This window comes from Spermophilus citellus, assembly GCF_964194105.1.
Source record: "Spermophilus citellus genome assembly, contig: SCAFFOLD_362, whole genome shotgun sequence".
Classification (NCBI taxonomy): Eukaryota; Metazoa; Chordata; class Mammalia; order Rodentia; family Sciuridae; genus Spermophilus; species Spermophilus citellus.
In genome coordinates this window covers 82,418-104,458 of record NW_027673197.1, presented here as the reverse complement: position 1 = coordinate 104,458, position 22,041 = coordinate 82,418, and the positions used below count along the sequence as shown (strand labels likewise).

The 22,041-nt window shown below is 36.8% G+C and overlaps 1 protein-coding gene across 1 annotated transcript in view; it reads left to right on the top strand.

The window, feature by feature from the left end:
* Positions 1–22,041, top strand: part of LOC308640003 (electrogenic sodium bicarbonate cotransporter 1-like) — a gene marked incomplete at both ends in the record, with an annotated part of 133,528 nt that overhangs the window by 74,866 nt on the left and 36,621 nt on the right. Inside the window, 4 exon segments of the mRNA XM_081312082.1 lie at positions 573–686; positions 3,321–3,363; positions 3,365–3,496; positions 17,638–17,771. Of these exon segments, the coding sequence (XP_081168208.1) occupies positions 573–686; positions 3,321–3,363; positions 3,365–3,496; positions 17,638–17,771 (423 nt within the window).

Here is a 22,041-nt window from a genome sequence, read left to right as displayed (position 1 = left end):
TAGACAAGGAAGTGGGGTCAAGCTACTGTCTTAATATTTCTAGGTCCTCATGGGCATATTGCTTCCAAGGGATCAATTATGTGCCTTTGTTTCTTATTTCCTTGATGCTGTAAAATACATGTTAAATGTTTTGATGTTCTTTAGTGATTACAAATTGGCTCAGATCACAGTATTGGAATGCATCAGAGGCATTCTTTGGGGATGTTGTTTTGGGTATGTCTCCCTGTACATGTAGAAATATCAGTTTACTCAAGTCCTTTGCAGATTTAAGAGGTTAAGAAATTGGGTGAGGTAGTTGAAGAGAAACCATTTGTTGGAAATCTAATATTTCCCAGGTGAATTTCCCTCTTATAAGATATACAATTAATTCAGCTTTTCATTTCATCTAATCATTTGTCTTGGCTCTGACTGCAACGTGTCAATAATTATTTGTTAGGATAGCAGAAAGAAAGAATGTTCTTTCTTCCCAAACTTCATCTTTCCATTGGCCAGTGTATGCTATAGTGAGTGCTTCATTTTAGAAGCAAATGGATAAATACTAATGTTCGCTTGGGCTCTGTTTCCTTGCTTAGAAAGAATATGTACTCAGGTGGAGAGAATGTCCAGATGAACGGAGACACCCCCCATGATGGAGGACACGGAGGAGGAGGGCATGGGGATTGTGAAGAACTGCAGCGAACTGGACGGTAACTGACGGATCCTTTTGCCATTCACCATAAGGTTTTCCTTAGATCTAAATTTCCCTTCATCTTTCTAAATTTACTTTCAGCATTTTATTCACTGGTTTGTTCATTTGTTCAGCCAACAAATATTTATAGTGCACCTATTAGTCACAGGCACTGGGGATATAACAGTGAATTAAAATCCCTGCCCTTGTGGGTCTTACTTTGTGGAGATGGGAGACAAGTAAGAAAATAAATAAACATGGTGATATTTTTATGATGAAAAATGAAGCAGAAGTAGGGACTCTTGTCATGAGAAACAGTATTGTGATTTTAGACAGGCTGGTCAGAGAAGGCCTTACAGAGAATGGCAACATTTGAGGAAAGTGCAGAAGGAGGTGGGGGACAGATCATGAAGGGAAGATGTGGGGTGGGAGGGAACTGCCCACAGAGTGCTTGCTGGAATGGCATTGGGGTATTATGGCAAATGCAGGGACAGATGGGATGTCAGAGGGTCCAACTGATGCCTGGTAAGTATGGGTACCAGGAAGACGAACTGATAATGGGTTAGCCTTTCCTGGGTGGCTCTCAGGACTCCATCTCTTCCCTGCACATTTACTTAAAAGTGAGGAACATAGAAATGAATAATTCACAGGTCACTCCTCTGCCTCCTTAGCCTGAAGCTGGGAGTTCAGGTTTTCCAGATTGTTCCATCTGATTACTTTTTACGACAATTCTTCCTCTTCCACTATTATATTCTCCATTTCATTTTGGGATAAGTAAAAATTTAAGTAAGATAGTTTTTTTTCCTGTCTCTTAAAAAAAAAAGACAAAACACGGTAGGATTTTAATAAACAAAAAAAATACTGTAGGATTTTAATTTTAAAAAAGTATGTCATTTTGGTTTGCAGTTGAATCTTGGTGAAGTTATTTCCTTTTCCTGGTGATCCACTTGGATTTCTCTCCCAAATTAAAAGAAAAATTCCACCCTCCACACAAAATCCTCCCTCTTGAGCTCCCTGTTTTTTCTAAATACAGTCATGCATACTTAACGATGGGGATGAGGTCTGAGAATTGCATCCTTGGGCAGTTTGTCGTCTTGCAAACATCATGGCGCATACTTCCACAAACCCACATGGTATAGGTCAATCATGTGACACTTCTGATAAAATCAAAAGGCAAGGTTATGACCAGATGTAGGAGATTGCTGTCAGTGTAACACGGTGTGCTGTTTTATAGTAAACTATTTTTTTTATCAGTAGAAGGTATTCACTCTAAAATAATGATAATAAGAATAGTGTACCAAATACATAAACTAATAACACAGGTATTGATTAACATTATCAAGTCTTACATGCTATATGTGTTTGACAGCACAGTAGGTTTGTTTACATTGACATCACCACTGACACATGAGTGATATGTTGTACTGGCCCATCATACATGTGGTCCATCATTAACCAAAACATTATTATGTGGCACATGATTGAAGTTCTTAACAAACCATTTTCATTAGGAATATCATTTTGGTTTTTCTACTTACATCCAAGGTAGTAGTTCTGGAATTTAGTTTTTTAAATTTCATCAGACTATGATTTTATTCTTCCCTCTTTCACCTTTCGTAAATGCACTGTGTACCTGCAGTGTTCCTGGTGCCATGCACAGCCCTGTGAATACTAAGGAAACAGCAGTGGGGCACTGAGTGCAGTGCAGGTCCAGCAGGCACCTAGAGAGGTAGATAATCCTGATAAAGTGTGAGAGCTAAGAGTGGGAATCTGGGTGATGAAATCGGAGCACCATTGAGCATTGGAAGTGGAGAGTTCTAGGCAGAAGCAACAGCATGCATGTTTATGGCTGATGATTGAGGTCTGGCTGGGAGGGAAGTAGACTGATCCATGGGTCCATTAGCTGACCTGCTGATGTGTATCGGGGCACAGTTTGTGCCTTCTCCTGTCACCTACCTGGTGGCCCTCCCCACTTAGTTCTTTCAGATCCTTACCCCAAAGTCACCTTCTTAGAAGCATCTTCTAGCTAGCCTATTTAAAGTTTCAAATACCTTTTTTTTCCAGTAATACATAACCCTCTTTCCCATTTAATGTTTTCTTTGATTTTTAGCACTAAGCATTTTACTTATTTATCTTGTTTATTGGCTGGTTTTTTTTGTTTTTTTTTTTTTTTGTCTCTCCAAAGTAACCCCCATAAGAGCAGGGCTCTGGGGCCTGTGTTGTTCACTGTTGTATCCCCAGCAACCAGAACAGTGCCATAGTGTGGGAATATCACAAGTGCTCAATAAACATTTGTGGGATGAAAGAATGAATGAATGTGGGAAGGATGCTCTAGCAAGATTGTAAAGGGCCTTTTATGTTCCCACATATTTGGATGTTTTCCTTTGGGCAACAAAAGATTTTATTTATGTACACAGTTCATTCTTACATACAGAACCACTGGCTGATCTTTAGGAAATGTGACACCTAATTTAGCAACTGAAAGAGGTAGATAGTTTTCTGGTTTCATCTTAAGTGGTTAAATAGTATCATGTGATTGATTCAAGTGTTTTAATAACCAATTCTTCATGGTTTTGTGAATTGTCTTTTAATGAATTTGGTGGTCATTTATTTGTTTCTTACTTGGTCACATGTTTGCTTTCTCCCTGCCCAGGTTCTGTGGTGGATTAATTAAGGACATAAAGAGAAAAGCACCATTTTTTTGCCAGTGATTTTTATGATGCTTTAAATATTCAGGATCTTTCAGCAATTCTCTTCATCTATCTGGCGACTGTAACTAATGCTATCACTTTTGGAGGACTGCTTGGGGATGCCACTGACAACATGCAGGTGGGTATGGTTTTGGGGAGGACACAAATAGTACAGCCAGATTGTCTTCCTCACCCCTACAGCTCAGTTAGAAGCAGATGGCCTTTCAGTTACTCAGCGTGATTTTCTTTCTTTTGCTGGATGCTGCATTTTAGTTTGCTTCTGGCTTGCTGCTGTATTTCCAGCATGTTAGTAATTACAAAAATAGCTCGATGAAATCTGGCTTGAGTCACAAGTGGGGAAAAGAAGGAGAGGAAATGAGGATCTACAATTCTATTTGGGAAAACATATATCAGCTGCCTTACATTTGTGCAGTGCACAAGGTTTAGATCTTCTCCATTGAATGTATGGACCATATTCTGTTAAACTTGATCATCACACTCTTTGGGAATGCATGATTACTTTACTCTTTACCTTTGCTCTTACATGAACAAATAATAATCAAACAATTGAGAGATTGCTCAAAGTGGGATTTGTAACTAGTAGAATTCAACTTTAATGGATGCAAGTTAATAGCTGTTTCTTCTTACCTGAACCTGTCTCTCATTAAGCCATAATGATTCTGGTGTGGCTTGTTTTGTACCATTAATTGTAACCACAATTTTTTTGGTTACTTTGAAAGTGGCGTTTGCCTTCCTTTTGCATCAATAATAGCTACAAAAAGAGAAGATGTTTTTGATTCCCCTAATCAATTGGAATAATAAGTACAAAACTACTTTTATTTGATCCAGTCATTAAAACAAATAGGCATTGTGTTAGGATGAATACAGAGGAGTGAATAAGTTTGATAGTCCCATGAAAAGAATCCAATTCAAGCCCTTTCTACACTCTGTTCTTACTTACTTGGGTTTAAGCAATGTGACATTTGTAAGTGCTGCCAGACAGCTTTTTTTTTTTTAATGTAACTAATTCCAAAAAATTACTTTTGTCCCACTTCACTTTTCTTGCCTAGGTACATTTATGTTCTAGATTTCTTTTTTTTTTTAGAGGCATCAATCTTTAATAACTTACAGGCAAATGCTAAAAAATAGTTAATAATAATACAGAGAACACACATGGCTTATAAAAAGGGTTGTGGATCTACAAATGTGAGGGAGAGATCTTGGTATTTTCACACAGACACAAAAAATAAAGACTATTATGACTGGCTGTTCTAGATTTCTTTTGAATACAAAAATAAGATGGAGGGCTGGGGTTGTGGCTCAGCGGTAGAACGCACGCCTAGCATGTGTGAGGCCCTGGATTCGATCCTCAACACCACATAAAAATAAATAAACAAAATAAAGGTATTATGTCCAACTACAAATAAAAAATAAATATTAAAAAAATAAGATGGAAACTATAACATGTATATTGTCCCGAGTAAAAAGGGAGAAATGACTTTAAACATTGTTCATTTCAAGTGCCCATACCTTATAGCCCTTATCTGTCTGTACAGCATATTGCCCCAAAACGTGGAGGCTTGACATAACCATTTTAAACTTCTTCTCATGGCTCAGGCAGTTGATGCTTAGCTGAGTGGTCCTCTATACTTTGCAGTCAGATGGCATCAGAGGCTGAAGTCCCTTAAAATGACTTTTTGCTCACATTCCGGTGCCTGGCTTGGGCTGTCTGGAACAGCTGGAGTCTGAGGATTCTCCACATGACTTTTCCACATGGCTAGCTTGGGGACTGTGATGACTCCTAAGAATTCATGCTCCACTGGAAAGGGGAACTTGCTGTTCATCTTTACTTATTTCCATGTGAATGTGTACCCATATCATTTTCTGATTTTTCAGAGAACCTGAAAAATTAAAACTCTTAGTGAAATCTCATGACACTTAAATATTGGCAGCCAATTAACATTTAAAAAATAACATTGTGCTGGCCAAAGAACTTGTATCACTGTGTTACTCATGAGAGACCTACAGCGCAGATTTTAGAGACTAAACTTGTGGACCACAGAGATGAAATACATGAAGAGTCTTCCCCATCTGCTCCTGTACTTTCTCTTCATTCATAAGACAGGAGTGAATAAACTAAATTATGACAGTGAGATGTCAGTAATAGAGTTTTTATAAACTTTGATCTGTATCTAAATTGGGCAGTGATTCTTCATCTAGATGATAACATAACATTCATTAAACAGATCATTCAAGGAAACAAGTGTAGAAGAAAGAAAGCACTGGGTAAGCATGCTGAGGCCGGCATGAAGAAGATAACACAGGTAGCCACATATTAAAAGAGTAATGCTAGTTTTGAGGACGGTAAGAACAAAACCATTTTCTGTCCATCAGAAAGTACAGAGACCTTCTTGTGCAGTTAATTTTTAAACATTTGTTTTGACATTTTTCTCATTGAGGTGGGGGACTTTGTGGCACTTCCCATGTGTGAGCATATTGCCTTTCTGTACTGAATCGAAATCTTTGCAGCCTCATAAGACTTAGCTTTAGAATGCAGCATCTGAGACTAGGGGCAGGTTATATTGAAATCTGTTTTGATCCCTCCTATATTAATCGATTTCTATCTAAGTGTGTCCTTGGGAAAGTAGAGGACTCTGTTGTGTAACATATGTAGGTAACATAGGATTACCACCTCCCCTACCGTGATATATCACCTGGACAAGGCCTTACTTGTGAAATTAGCTATTTTCTAGAATGTGAGGATTTCAGGGGAAATGAATGGTTTAGGGCATCAGAATGTTAAGTAGTACATCAGAATAGCCCTTTGCTGGATATTATTACTCTTGGGAATTGACAATTCAAAGTAATGCAAATACAAGAGGTTTTTTTTTAAAAAATAATTAATTTTTGTTAGTTGTAGATAGACAGAATGCCTTCATTTTATTTATTTTTATGTGGTGCTAAGGATCAAACCCAGTGCCTCACATATGCTAGGCAAGCACTGAGCTACAGCCCTAGGCCACTGAGCTACAGCCCCAGCCCCATGAAGTTATTTTCCAGACAAAATTTGATAATTTTATTAATAGATTCTGTAAACTCCATGCATAATTTTGTTGAAACTGTAAACACATTGTTTTAAAAGTTTCTGTGATTGAAAATACTGAAGTAACATTCTTTTTCTTTTCTCTCAAGTCTGAAGTCTTATTCCTTTAAGAACTGTATTGGCCAAGTCCTTCTCTCAGACTACAACTTGGTACTTCTGAGAAGTCCAAGTAGGTGGCAGAAACACTGAAAAAGAAGGGTAGAAAAAAGAATGATTATTAATCTACATTTATTGAATTGAAATTCAACAAATAGCTTTATATATTTTAAAGACTAGGGAGTAAGGTGGTTTAATATGTTGAAGAGTATCTCAGGTACTGAAAGGGTATGTACTTTAACACAAAAAAAAAATTTTGTGACCCTTGCAGTAGAAGACTTCTTGACTTAGCAAGAAGGACAAGAGAATATTTTAAGAATTTAATTCAAAGATCCAGGTCACTTAACAGGTCTATGGAAGAGTTTGATTTATTCCTTTGCACTTATTTATGGAGTGTTTACTATGGGTCAGAGACTATTTTAAGTGCTGGGATACAAATAGGTGAGCAAAATAGATAAGAATCCCATGCTGGTAGTATTTGCAGTCTAGGGTGTTGATGAATGCAATGTTTTTCAGTGCCCAGTAGTGGTGTGTAGTGGGTTTATTTAGGGGGTGAAGTCCCCTGGATTCATGAGACTCTAGACCAAGACTAAGCAGAAAAGCATTGGTAAAGCCTGAGATAATCTGCAGTTATATCACATGCATTCATAAATGTGGCAGTGGGTTATTCTCAAAAGCACAGGCAGTTCCATTGAGTCAACTGAGAACAGTGTCCTTGCCTTTAAGGCAAACAGCTCTGAAATGGTTCACATAGGGCCCTTATTGTCAGGCTACAAATAGACATGGGTGCTGGGTGGAAGCATGTTGTGAAAACACAGATGAGTCACTGCACGACTGTTGTCTAAGCAAACTCTTCTGCCAGCTTCTGTTCAGGAGGTCTTGCCTGCTTGAAGACAGGATTTTACATCTAAGCTTTTATTTCAGAGCTAATGATGCACACACACATATACAAAATTAGATTATATATATGTATATGTATATATGTGTGTATATAATATATCATTGGAAGCAGATGATCTTAAAAGCTATGTAGACCATTTCCTCTGTAACTATGTTCAAAATAAGAACAGTTGAGGCTTCGATGGCTCCAAGTATAATTAAATCCTATCGCCAACATAAATGACTGCATGAATTCCCCAACTTTGGCATATATATTTTGCCCATCAGGCAGTTATGATAGGACTCTGGGGCTTACAGAGTGGGTATTCACAGATTTCTTGTTAAGTGTTGGCAATTATAGCTTAACTTGGGCTTCTGGAAGCGACTGAACCACTTTGCCAAGAGTAGACCTTACACTCATCTAGGATCCAACCTGGGCTTGTGACTGATTCCTGTTCTTTGAGCTTAGCAACAAAGACCTGGAACGTATGCTTTCTGAAGTCCAAGAACAATGCAATACTCTTATTACCCTTTTCATTCAATCTCACCAAAAATAATTCTCTGCTCTCCTTGCCATATTGTCAAGTAATCCAAAACTTTTCAACCTCATTGTTTTAAAATCATGTCCCTTCCACAACCAAAGTCTCTATCACCTGCATGCCTGCTCTTTACATTGTATCTGTAATCTTGGTTGCCACACAAGCATACTGCTCTATTCATTTAGGTACTTCGGATTAAATTGTTAAATGTCAGTGTATAAATAGGTTCCATCAGAATCTGTTATAGTTATAGATTTTCACTCACAGTACTATCTGGATGGATCCTTGCTATCAAACTAAATCAACAAATATTTATGGATTGCTTGGTTTATGGGCAACATATTGGCACAAAAAATACTTTTTGATATTTTGTGTCAAGTCTTGTGTTACCTAAAAATTATTCTCCTAAGCTTTATAGAATACATGAAAGTACTTTAATTTAAATCTACATTTGATTGTGAATGACTAAGCATAGTCTAGAGTGAAGACTGACTGAAGAATGTAATTTTAATTTTTTTCCGGGAGTAAATATAATCCTATTTTCACAAACCTTTTAGCCAAAGAATTCAGTAAGATTTTTAGAATTCTGTGAATTTTGTGATATTTATGGAGCCTAACAGAGCACATTTTAAGGGAACTTGTCTCATAATAAGGAACATTTATAGCTGGCATCTCCAAATTTGAAGCTTTATTTTAACATACTGCTGTGCCGAGAATTTTTAATCAATCTGCTGAAGTTGGAAATGTATCATTTCTTGTGCACATATTCCTCGAGAAGATAGACACTCCTTTACAAAGACTATCACATGCAATTTATAAGAGCAAGATGAAAGCAAATTGGTAATTGCTTTACTATATTGAGAACCATATAATAATTTCCATTTACCTGACTATTGTACTTTGGCACCCAGAATGCATTTCCTTCTTGACACATCAATCTGTTCTAGGAACATATTCTAATTTCAAAAAGTTAAGTAAAGGAGTCTGTTGGGATGATACAATTTAGTTATTTCCATAAGCAAAAATGAATAAGCCTATTTAATGACAGAGAAAGGAATCACTATTGCTTAGTTACTGCTAAGTTTTATTGGCTGTGGTTCTACCAGGGAGAAACTTGAAATAATATGCTTTACATGTACAAGTTCTGAATTTAACTCCTTGATTAAAGTAATTTGTATTTGGTTGTTTACTGCATTTGAAAGACCTTTGTCAAATCTATTTTCTTGATGATCAGAAAATCATAGTGATTTGGGGGATGTAGGGAGTCCCAAATGATGCTAAATTTGAAAATTATTTTGTTTAGCTTGCAGTTATTTAGGATATAATTATACATTGTAGAAAATTTAAACAGTACAGAAAAATTACATAGAAGATAATTTTGTCCTTAAACACATCACCCAGAAATAGTCATTAACATTTTCATGACATTTTTCATACATTTTACAATATTTGTGTACATGGATAGATCAGTATATAAAATTTAATATAAATGAGATCATACACATATTATTTCATAACAGTAGTATATCATGGATATCTTCTACTTCAACACAGTCTTTAATGTGATTTTTAATGACTTTATTCATGTATATGATACGTGTGCTTTAATTTATTTAGTAAATCTCCTATTATTGGACTTTCAGTTTTTTCTAATTTTCTCTTTTATAAGCAATACTATGGTGATTAACTATATTTTTGTTCTTTATAATTACCTTCTCAGGGTAAGTAAGTAGCAAAATATGTTTGTTTTAGTTTTTGCTGTTTCTTTCAAATTACACTCCACGAAGATTATACTTCTTCCAGTAATGGACAAGATTACCCAAAAGTCCATACCCTTGCCAAATAGAATTTTGGCCTATATTTTCATTTTGCCATACTGGATTGAAAAAGATGGCTCATTCTTATTCAATTAAGTTTTCTTTGATTTTTTTAGTGAAGAGGAATATCTTTCCACACTTTTACTGACTACACTTCTTTATACTGTGTCCTTGGTATATTTTCCTTTTGGGTCATTTAGTTTTTTTTTTTTTTCTTATTGACGTGTAAGAACTCTGATATTTTCCTTTTGCTTGTTGGAAGTATTACAAAACATATTTTTCCTAGAGCTACCATTTGTCTTTTAACCTTATTTATGATTTCTTTTGCTGAACAGATTTTAATTTTTGCGTAGTCAAATCTTTATTTTTTGTTTCTTCATGATATATTTAAAGAGCCTTTTCCTATCCCAAGATTAGAAAAATATTTATCCACATATTTTAGTTCTTTTATGTTTTCACTCAAATTTTTTATCCATCTGGAATTGATTTTTGTGTAATGTTATACTGGCATTTGATGTTTCGGATACATGTTCACATCTCTTCAAATAAAAACTGTAAGGCCTCCGTGTCTTTCCCATCCATTTGATTTGACTGGGAGTTGAAGCTTTGGTAAAGTTTTTGGCTCATGCTTTTCTTCAAGCAGAGAGATATTTGTCTTTCAAGTCTTCCCTTTTTTTTTTTTCAATTCCTGCTGGCAGTATAAACAGAATTTCTGCTTATGACACGACAAAGCACGTTAGAGAAGATGGCTCTGTCTGGCTTGGCAGCTTGATCTGTCAGGACAGAAATCACGGATTTATAGGTTGTAATTACATAGGAGAATTGAAGACGAGGGCTTTGTATTCAATCTTCTCCCCCAGTGTGGATGGATGGTCTGTATAACTGGTTGTTGATGCTGTTTTGGAGGAGGAGAGGAGGTTGTTTGAATACACAGGAGAATCACCTGAGGAACTCTGAAAAAAATTCTGAGTCTCCAGGCTTCATCTTCAGAGACCCTGATTTAATTGTTCCAGGTGGAGTAAAGAATTAGTGTTAAAAAAAAAAAACAAACTTAGAAATAAACAGACAAACAAGCAAACAAGCAAATAAAAGACCCAGGCTTCCCAGATGACTTAAATTTGATTTAGATACTTGCATCATTTCTCCCTCCTGACCACGGGGGTTGGCTTATGCTAGGAAACTGGTGTCAAAACTCATGCAGGTGATTGAGATCTGACTGCCTGTTCCCAATGGCATTGGGCTGCCTTATTTGTTTAGTTATTTCTGGCTAAACTTTGGATTCAAAGATTCATCTAGAGAAATTAAATTTTATTATTCAACATGCTGCACAGTTATGATATAAATCATCACAAACATGAGCTAAAATTTCTCCTTTGATAGCTAGTAACATATAAGCAAAAAGCATTTCTGCTACGGTTTAGATATGAGGTGTCCCCCAAGAGCTTATGTGTGAGACAATGAAAGGAAGTTTAGAGGTGAAATGATTGGGTCCTGAGAGCCTTAATCTAATCAGTGCATTAATCTCCTAATGCGGATTAACTGGGTGGTAACTGTAGGCAGGTAGGGTGTGGCTGGAGGAGGTGGATCATTTGGGACATGCCTTTGGGGTATATATTTTGTCCCTGGCTAGTGGAACTCCCTCTCTCTACTTCCTGTGTCCTGTCCTGAGCTGCTTCCCTCTGACACACCCTTTTGTCATGATATTTTGCCTTACCTCGGGCCCAGAGCAATGGAGCCAGTTGTCTGTGGATTCAGACCTCTGAAACCATGTGCTCTAAAATAAACTTTTCCTCCTCTAAAATTGTTCTTGGCAGGTCTTTTGGTCACAATGGTGAAAATGTTAGTGAATGCTTTATCATTGAATGCCATTGAGATATTTTATTTTCCAAACTTGATTGCATTGCAAATCGTCAAAAGAAATTTAAAATCTTTTGTTTTCTTGGACAACTTCACCACTTTCTTCTTAGGTTTTACTCCCCACCCTTCTGTTATTACTACCCAGCCTCCCTAAACAAGGTTGCAAATATTAACCCAAATAATAAGGGCCTTAATAAAAAGGGACACAAAACAACAAGTCATTCTTCAGTGTTATATAAAGATACTAAATTGCAGTAAAGTTGATGTTGACAGCATACATTTTCCAATTTTAATGTTTTATTCTCTTGATTGTGGTTGTTTTGAATCAGCCATGATAGGAAATGGTGCCTTTTGCAACCATCGTCATAAGTAGCCCAAAGATGTGGAATGCTGGTATTACAAATTATGGTTGGATTTCAATGTTTTTAGAATTTTGCTCCTAGGGTCTGATTCTCTTTTATGCTTGATTTTATTATTTTGGGATTTGTCCTAATTTGGGGGAGGGGGGCTATTTTGAAAACCAGGGGCCATCCTTTCTTTAATTTCATACCCTCATGAAAGTAGAAAAGTATTTTCACAAATTGGTTTGGATGTGGGTTTGGATTTTACTTCTGTAAAATAAACTATTTTGTTTATTACCATCAATTTTGATGAAAGGAGCAACTGGCGATGGCCACGGAGTTGCCCTTGCTCCCCAGAGCTTCTATTGATTTGGAAATTCTCTGGAAAATCTTGCAGATCTAGAAGCTATCCCCCACTTCTTTCTGAGGACTGATTTTCATCTTTTCTATTTATGCCACTCCTTTTAACTTTCTCTCCATCTTCTTCCTCTCTTGAAGAAAACAAATACTAGAGATTGGCTGGGGAAAAGATTATAGGAAGCAACAAAGGAAAGGAAACCAGCATTATATTGTGTCTCAGCTTTGTGTTAGGTTTTTTTCTGAGTGCATTATACCTCATTGTATCATTTAATCTAAGTAACTATCCTGTGAGGGAGCCGTCAATGTACAGAAGAGAGAATTTGAATTTAGAGAGGTAACTGGTATAAGATTTAAACTCAGGTATCTGTTACTGTAAGGCATGCTCTTTTTGCTGAGCAACCTAGAGAGTTCTTGAAGATCATCTAGTCCAACTTCTTCATCTTGTGTCTAAATAAGTACGTTATGCATGTGGTTATTATTGTTCAAAAAGGGTTTCATCTATCAGAGACCATGCTGAGCATTTTATATGCATTATCTGATCAAGTGCACACTAACCTTTTCAGGGAGATTAAGAATCTTCCTTAAAAGTCATTGATCAAAGAAATGGTATAGTTTGGATGTCAGATAAAGGAATGTTTGATTCCGGAGTCCCTTGCTCTCCTACCTCTTCTCTTTTTTGTTGTTGTCTTACCTGGAGAAACTAAAATTGATAGAAGTGAACTGAGAATCCTAAGTCCTAAGCTCTCTGGGGGCAAAAGAGTCTAGACTTCACGTTTCCTGTCTGCCAGCTGTTTGCTGCTCCCACTGTTCCACAGTTGGAATCATCTGATCAGAACTGGAATAAAGTGAAAGCCCAAGTAGAGTGGCCTGGAGCATTAGTGGCTCCTGATTCTGCCACACCTCAGAGCTCAGCTGGCTGCATTGTTGTGAAATACTAGGGAGTTTGCTCCTCAGAGAAATCAGGTATCCAAGTGTCTGTGACTTAATAGCTATTAAAAAAACCACACGTCCACACAGTATTTCCCCTTTTATATCTGTGAATATTTAATATAATAAATCAGAAAAGAGGCTTCTGATAGTTCACCTTATAAATTGTTTTAAGCTCTAGATATAAATATTCATTATTATATGAGATTATTTTAAAAATTTCTGTATCATGAAGAGGAACATGTCAAGATGTGGTGAAAATAGTTACTTTCTTAGGAATGCAGGAAGCGGCGTGAAGTTTAAGCAAGTTTCCAGTGCAATGTGTATAATAAATCACCTGTCTGTTTCAAAATTGTGAGCCACGGGATGGAAACTGTAGTGCTAACCAAAGGATCAAGTACTGAAATAAAAATAATCTGCCTTTGAACAGTCACATGGCTTCCATAAATCAAAGCCATATTCTGGAAGAAATTGGTTGCTATCTTTAATAAATGACCAATGACGGCTGTTGACCTTTGACAGGTGGACCTAGTATCATTTGGGCTCATCCTCTCTGGTTCCTTTAGCATTTACTGAGTGCCTGCAGAGCACATGGCAGGTGGTGGATAGCCTGTTGGAAGAAGGAGAACCATGAAAGACACACCAGAAGACCCTGTTCCTGCCATTGCAGAGACTAATAGTTCTGCCAAGTGGAGAATCCTAAATCTCATTCACCTCCTTTTTTTCTTCTATATTTTCTCTTATACCCAGCCAGAGCCATGTTTTAATTCTGCAATAATGATGAGAAACAGGCATTCCATTGTGCCTGATAAAGAATAAAGAGGTGTACCTTTGCCTGTCACATGTATCTAGAATGTGGCTTGTCTTCCCATAGAGCATTCAAGTTCTAAAACTTTTATGTAAATTGCAAAAAAAAAAAAAAGATAAAGACATGAAACGCCCACCATCAAGGGGTGAAAAACTGTATGTCTAAGAAAATTATAGCTTGGCACACCTTTAATCCTTGCCAAGGATTAGGTTAGTTGGGCAGGTATGTATGCCAAAGAGTTCTTGTGCCACATTTATGTTCATATCATTTAACCCTCCTGAACCTCAGTCTCTAAACACTGGAGAAATCAAGACAAATCCTATTTTGGGGGCATCTTGGTTCTGTTAGCATTGCTTGACATTCTGATTCTGTTCCTATGAGGAAGAATGAGCTGGATTGTCTGTAAATACTGAGATGACACCTTTAGTCATGCTTTGGAACTCACGTTCATGTCATAAGGGTGTCTAAAAAGAGACTCCTGCCACACTTCAAACCTAGACTTTTCCATCAACAAGGGCTCTCTGGATTATTTCAGAGTGGTGTTACTTGCCATATGACAAGTTAGTCTTACTGACTTTTTTACTGCCTCCCACCCTAACTCTGGTTGGTTATCTAGTGCTACCCTTGTGTTGTTCGAATGCATTGTCATCTGTTTTCTGAATCAAACTCTAAAAGAGGAGGGTTTGCTATTGCTAATATCACTCTAAGGAGAATGTTGCTGGCTCTGAAGCAGTATAAAAATATTTTGAGTAATAACTGTAGCAAAGGTCTCCTAGGATAGCTTTTAAGTGGGGATGGAATTTAGTGTGCTTAAGTTCTGTAAGTTGATTTTCAAAACCCAATTTCTTCAAAATCATTTCCTGTGTATTATAGTTTCTTTAAAGATGATAAGTGAATGAAAAGTTGCTGGAGGACTTTGGAAACAGTGGAAAGAGGTGGTCTGGTGAGGCTGACAGCAGGATAGGCTAACTAGGGAGTTGGGGACCTAGAAAATGAATGATGGTCACTCAGATTCTCCAGAAATCCACTTTACTCCAGTCTGGGGATATTTAGATTAAGAGGCATGTTTATGTAACATAAATTAACTTCTGGAATCGAGTAATTTATTGTTTAATTGAAGAGAGAATTATTCCCATAATAGTTTCTTTTCACACACAAATTTACAGATATCACATAATTTTTCTCCATTGTGTAAATTAGTCTAACATTGGCTATATTGTACCTTTTAAAGCTGCATAACTTTGTTCATTTGAAAAATGTTTTGTTTGATAAATTTTAGTTTTTGGATTTATAGCTTTTTGTGTGAATGAATGGTCCTTGTCATCTTTTTACATTTAAACACCATTCCTTGGTAAAATATTATTGTAAGTTTACAGATAGACCTTTCCTACAAATACACATGTGCTATTCTAACTGATGTTTAAACAATGAAAAGTAAACAGGTCAGTTTGTCATCATTGAAAGCTTTGGTGCTCAGTGACATGATTAAGAAAGTTAGGGCCATTTTGTAAATTTCTGGTGCTTGATGATGTGTTTCTTTGTTCTTGTTATGCTAAAGGAAAATTGCAGATTATTTTCCATAGATATACCTACAAGGAGATATGACCATACAAATTTAGCTATTTATATCCCTACACACTTGTTTCCTTGAGAGATAAAGTTAATTGAAGCGTGTATATAAATTTAGATTGGACAGTGAGTATATAACATTTTTTTGAAATTGGTGTTATAGAAATTTCAGGATGGAGTATAAATCATTTTTTAAAAATCTCCTTTGCTCCCCACTTCATTTCAAAGGCTTTTCTGAAATAGTTGGGTAGGGAAAGGGAACATGGGAGAAATAGACGAATTCTAGATAGGGCAGAGGGGTTGGGGGGCAAGGGTGAGAGCATGGGATTAGAAATGATGGTGGAATGTGATGGTCATTATTATCCAAAAGTACATGTATGAAAACACAAATTGGTATGAATATACTTTGTATACAAACAGAAAGAAAAAATTATTGTTTTGCTAAAAGGAGAGACAGGAATAAACACATTTGCAATGTTGCATGTAAAATGTTGGGAAAGAAGTAACTGCAGGACATTGGAGATTGCCCCTCCTTTTTAATGTTTTTACTAATGCATTATAGTTATATGTAATAGTGGCTTTCATTTTGATATATCCATTAGTGCATATAATACAGTTTGCTCCATTTAAAAAAAAAAGTAAAACTACTTTTTTTAAAAATGGAGCAAACTGTATTTTAAAACTATATTATATATTGTGTATAAAATACAGCTACTTTAAAGTGCCTACTCTGTGCAAGGTGAAATCAGGCTAAAACATTGAAAAAAGTACCAAGAGATTTCTACCCATTTCATGGTTTTATAAAATGTCATTTTTTTTATTGGTTGTTCACAACATTACAAAGCTCTTGACATATCATATTTCATACATTAGATTGAAGTGGGTTATGAACTCCCAATTTTACCCCAAATGCAGATTGCAGAATCACGTGGGTTACACATCCACAATTTTACATAATGCCCTATTAGTAATTGTTGTATTCTGCTACCTTGCCTGTCCCCTACTATCCCCCCTCCCCTTCCCTCACATCTTCTCTCTCTACCCCATCTACTGTAATTCATTTCTCTCCTTGTTTATTTTCCCATTCCCCTCACAACCTCTTATATGTAATTTTGTATAGCAATGAGGGTCTCCCTTCATTTCTCTCCCTTTCCCTCCCATCTCATGTCTCTGTTTAAAGTTAATCTTTTCTTCCTGCTCTTCCTCCCTACTCTGTTCATAGTTGCTCTCATTATATCAAAGAAGACATTTGGTATTTGTTTTTTAGGGATTGGCTAGCTTCACTAAGCATAATCTGCTCTAGTGCCATCCATTTCCCTGCAAATTCCATGATTTTGTCATTTTTTAGTGCTGCGTAATATTCCATGGTGTATAAATGCCACTTTTTTTTTATCCATTCATCTATTGAAGGGCATCTGGGTTGGTTCCACAGTCTAGCTATTGTGAATTGTGCTGCTATGAACATCGATGTGGCAGTATCCCTGTAGCATGCTCTTTTAAGGTCTTCAGGGAATAGTCCGAGAAGGGCAATAGCAGGGTCAAATGGTGGTTCCATTCCCAGCTTTCCCAGGAATCTCCAAACTGCTTTCCAAATTGGCCGCACCAATTTGCAGTCCCACCAGCAATGTACAAGTGTACCCTTTTCTCCACATCCTCGCCAGCACTTGTTGTTGTTTTAAAATGTCATTGATAGAATCATGAATTTTTTTTTAAGTAAGAATGAGAGCTGCCTTTTATGCTTTATATACCAGTCATTACAGTCATTATACTTCTTTGGAGCAATCCAACCCTTGAACAAGAATGACTAACTATATGAGATGAAATGTGGTAGCAGCATTTATGTCAGTAAGTCTTTCTTCATTCTTGGGCTGTTTGCTAGAGACCTAATAATAATGTATTCAAGTAGCTTCATTTTCCTGCTAACATCACAAGTGGAAAAAAAGATAGATTTGTTTATTTAACACCTGTATTTTCTTTCTTTCAGGGTGTGTTGGAGAGTTTCCTGGGCACTGCTGTCTCTGGAGCGGTCTTTTGTCTCTTTGCGGGTCAACCACTCACTATTTTAAGCAGCACGGGACCTGTCTTAGTTTTTGAGAGGCTTCTATTTAATTTCAGCAAGTATGTATATACACACCTAATTATAAATTAGAATGGTTGGATCATAGAACATTCATAGTCCAGATAAAGCACAGAATAGCAGTTAGATAGATCCAAGAATCAGGCTGAATACTGGAATGATAAGGTTCAGAACCGGAAAGGACCTTACAATTACATAGCCCAGCCCTTATTTTACATTTGGTTCAACTCACTCCTATCTGTTGTTTTCTGCTTTCTCGTTTCCCAGTCATTCTTACTGTCCTGCTTTGTGCCCTAGGGTCCCTCACCTACAGACTAGACCCCAGGTTCATTTGCCTTCAGGCTTCCTGCTGGGTTTGGCTATTTGGAGCATCAGCAGGACAGGAAGAGAGAGAGGTCCCAGTATGTCTGCTTGGCCCCACTTCTGCTTTAGCACAGCAGTCTGGCAGTGGCTTATCCCCTAAGACTTTAGCCTGTGTCAGGTGGATCCTCTGACCTGGCTGTAGCCCTTACCAGGCTCTGCTGACTCCATTCCTTCCTGGTTCTTTTCAAGCCTGCAGTTAGACATGGCTTCCTGCTATTGCTAGTCCAGAAGCGCCTCTCCCTTCTTACACCTCTGCAAATAGCACCTATGTTCAGTTTTCCTCAGACTCCCACTTGAGAATGCTGTTTTCTCTCGTGATCCTAACTGATTCATTAAATAAATTAAATGACTTGTTCATGGCTTCTAAATGAGAGAGAGAAGATACTTGGTCACAGCTCCTAACCCCAGTTCCAGTATTCTTCATTGAAGACAGCTTTCAAAACTCAACTGAATAATAACAGACATTTGAGGCTGATCACATACTAAGTATTCTCATAAGTGTTTTACATGTACAAATTCATTTAATTCTTGTAGCAATCCTGTAAGGTGATGAGAAAGAAGGCACAGAGCAAGTGAGTAAATTACCAAATGTTGCATCACCAATGCGTGGTAGGGCTGGGATTTGACTTTCTCCTTTCTGACTCCAGAGCCCATGCCTCTTAAGGAATCACTAGACACTACTAATGAGCATGACAATAATATCAGTATTTTCCCTTAGAAAATTCTCATTCTAAGAAGGGGAGCATTGAGTTAAGTGAATTATATAAGTGGCCATGTTAGCACACACATAGATTCAAAATAAAATGGAGTATTCTGGTCTCTTTCTAGTGTACTGGATACCTCTGGAGTGAATACCTTTACTGGCAGGTCTCAATCCTTAGACTGCAGAATTTCAGTGACTTGCTAGCACTCCTTGTTTCCATATTCTAGGTTGTACATTTTTAGGACTCTAAGTAGAGTATAGTCACTATCTACATAATACTTCATGGATTTAAAGACTCAAAACCTTAAAACCCTTTGTGTCACAAAAAAATGACCACAAGATCAAGGAGAGAATGAGTTTTTTGGAAAACTGGATTGAGAACATCAGGAAGAATCTTCTGAGAATTTAAAGTCCTAAATTTTAAATTTTGTGAGTTTTCTGTAGGACATTATTACAGATCTTTGTAGTAATTCTGAGAAGAACATTGGAAAGAATTTTATTCCTGTCAGTTTATAGAAGGAGTCAAACAATTTTTATATGGTTAAGAAAACATTTTGTGAGACAAGAAAGCCCTTGTGGAAAGATTAAACAAGGATGTACTATAAACAGGAACAAACACGCACAACCTCTGCAGAAAGATTTATTGGATGAAATGTGATCAGAGCCTTAATCTACAGAAAATGTTTGCATCCTGGTTTGCTTTAGATAATTGTAGCATAGAGATAGTTTCCTTTCACTAAGCAAGTTCCTTTTTCACTTTCCCTTCTGTTTCATCATAATTGGTACTGTTGCATAGTTCCAAGTAATTTATTTGAAAACAGTTGTAAAGCAATGAGAAACATTTGAGAAACCATACTTTAAATCCATCATTGAGTAATATGCTGCAAACATTTCATTCATGTTCTGTGAATGTATTCATTTGCTTGTGTTATAGCAGCAGTGCTAATATTTTGTCTGGATAAAAAGTATTTAGTAAATTGCTATTTCCCAAAATGTGTCTCATCAATTCCTAAGCCCATTAGATGACCCATGGAAAAAGGCTTTTGTGTTCCCAACCAGTCTGGAAAGTGCTCTGTATTGCATCCTCCTCCTGGGATCTGAGAGGTCTTTTAGTAAAGAAACTTTTTGTTTTGTCTTACCCAGATTTTCCCCAACATATTTTATCATTTTTGGAGATACGGGTAGATTCTTGTTTTATGGGTTCAGTGTAGTCATTATAGACCATCAATTTATTTAAAAGTTTCTCATCTCTCATTTATCTTTTCTTCTTGCTGCTCTCAGCACATGAAGTGCCACTGGTTTTAATTATTTCATTTAGGTTGTTCTCATCGAACTACTATGGGAGTATGTTTGGCTCTTAGAGCAACTTGAGTATGTTGTTTAGGTTTATGATTGAAGTTTATTGTGCCTTTCCCTTCGTACCCAAACTTATGGTGCTCCTAGCCATTAGCTAGTTAATAAATTTGTTTCTCACCTGTACCTATAAACATCAGTTCTATTATAACCATTAGCATTTTTTTTTATTCTTTGTGGTACTGGGGATTGATCCTAGAGAAAACTTACCACTATATTCTGGTTACCCAGGTTGATCTCAAACTTGAGATCCTATTGCCTCAGCCTTCTGAGTTGCTTGGATTACAGGCATGTGCTACCATGCCTGGCCCTTACTTGCATTCTGACATAAATCAAGATTGCTCTAACTTTCATCTTGGTAGGAAAGCAAGGCCATTGTTTTAAACTCATTTTTATTTTGTTCTAAACTTTTAAGGAAAATGTCTCTTGGATCAGAGGTTCTAAAAAGTGTTTCTTAACTCTTATCTGACACCGACTCATTGGATGATAATGTAAATTATCTCAAATTCCTACAACTCAGTTTGTTCTGTAGTATTATTCTGTAATGTACTTATTTCACAAAGACACACATAGGATTGAACAGTAGGACTATAGCCATAAAGGGAACTGGAAGGGAATGGGAAAACCATCTTCAGAAAGTTTCAGAAAATCTATAAGAGATAATTTTCTACCTCAAGGTCAGTAACAACCTGCTTTGGCAATGTATGCTAATTCATGCAATTTGGTGAAAGGAGGGAAACGAAGATAATGTTGATGCCAAACCTGTCTTGAGCTAAGTATAAGTCATATAGGGGAACCATGGTGTAATTTTTATTTTTTTACTTAAGCAACAAAGATTTACTTCTGGCAGTTGTGGAGGCTGGAAAGTCTAAGACCAAGGTTTTGGCAGGATTTGGGTTCTGGGGCGGGAAGTCTTCTTGGCTTGTAGATGGTCGCCCTTTTCCTGTGTCCTCATAGGGAGGTGAAAGAAAGAGATCTGTGGTGTTTCTTCCCTTTGATTTTTATTTTTTTTCATGGTGTATTTTTTTTTATTTCACATATTTATTTATTTATTTTGTTGGTGAGAACATTTTTTTATTGGATATTCACAACATTACAAAGCTCTTGACAAATCATATTTCATACATTAGAATCTAGTAGTGTTGGGAAAACTGGAAATCCATATGCAACAAAATGAAACTGAATCCCCTCCTCTCACCATGCACAAAAGTCAACTCAAAGTGGATAAAGGAGCTAGATATCAAATCAGACTCTCCGTCTGATAGAAGAAAAAGTTGGCTCCGATCTACAGATTGTGGGGACGGGCTCCAAATTCCTTAATAGGACACTAATAGCACAAGAGTTAATAACAAGAATCAACAAATGGGACTTTCTTAAACTGAAAAGTTTTTTCTCAGCAAGAGAAACAATAAGAGAGGTAAATAGGGAGCCTACATCCTGGGAACAAATTTTTACTCCTCACACTTCAGATAGAGCCCTAATATCCAGAGTATACAAAGAACTCAAAAAATTAGACAATAAGAAAACAAACAACCCAATCAACAAATGGGCCAAGGACATGAACAAACACTTCACAGAGGAGGATATACAATCAATCAACAAGTACATGAAAAAATGCTCACCATCTCTAGCAGTCAAGGAAATGCAAATCAAAACCACCCTAAGATACCACCTCACCCCAGTAAGAGTGGCAGCCATGATGAAGTCAAACAACAACAAGTCATGGTGTAATTTTTAAAAGGAGCAGTCCAAGAATCAGGATACTTAGTTTCTGGCCCACCCCTAGCATTAACACCTTAACACTGGGTAAACGACTTAGCTTCCAATTGCTTTGATACCTTCATCTATAAAATGAGGCATATTGACAAATTGGTATCTGTGTTATTAAGGAT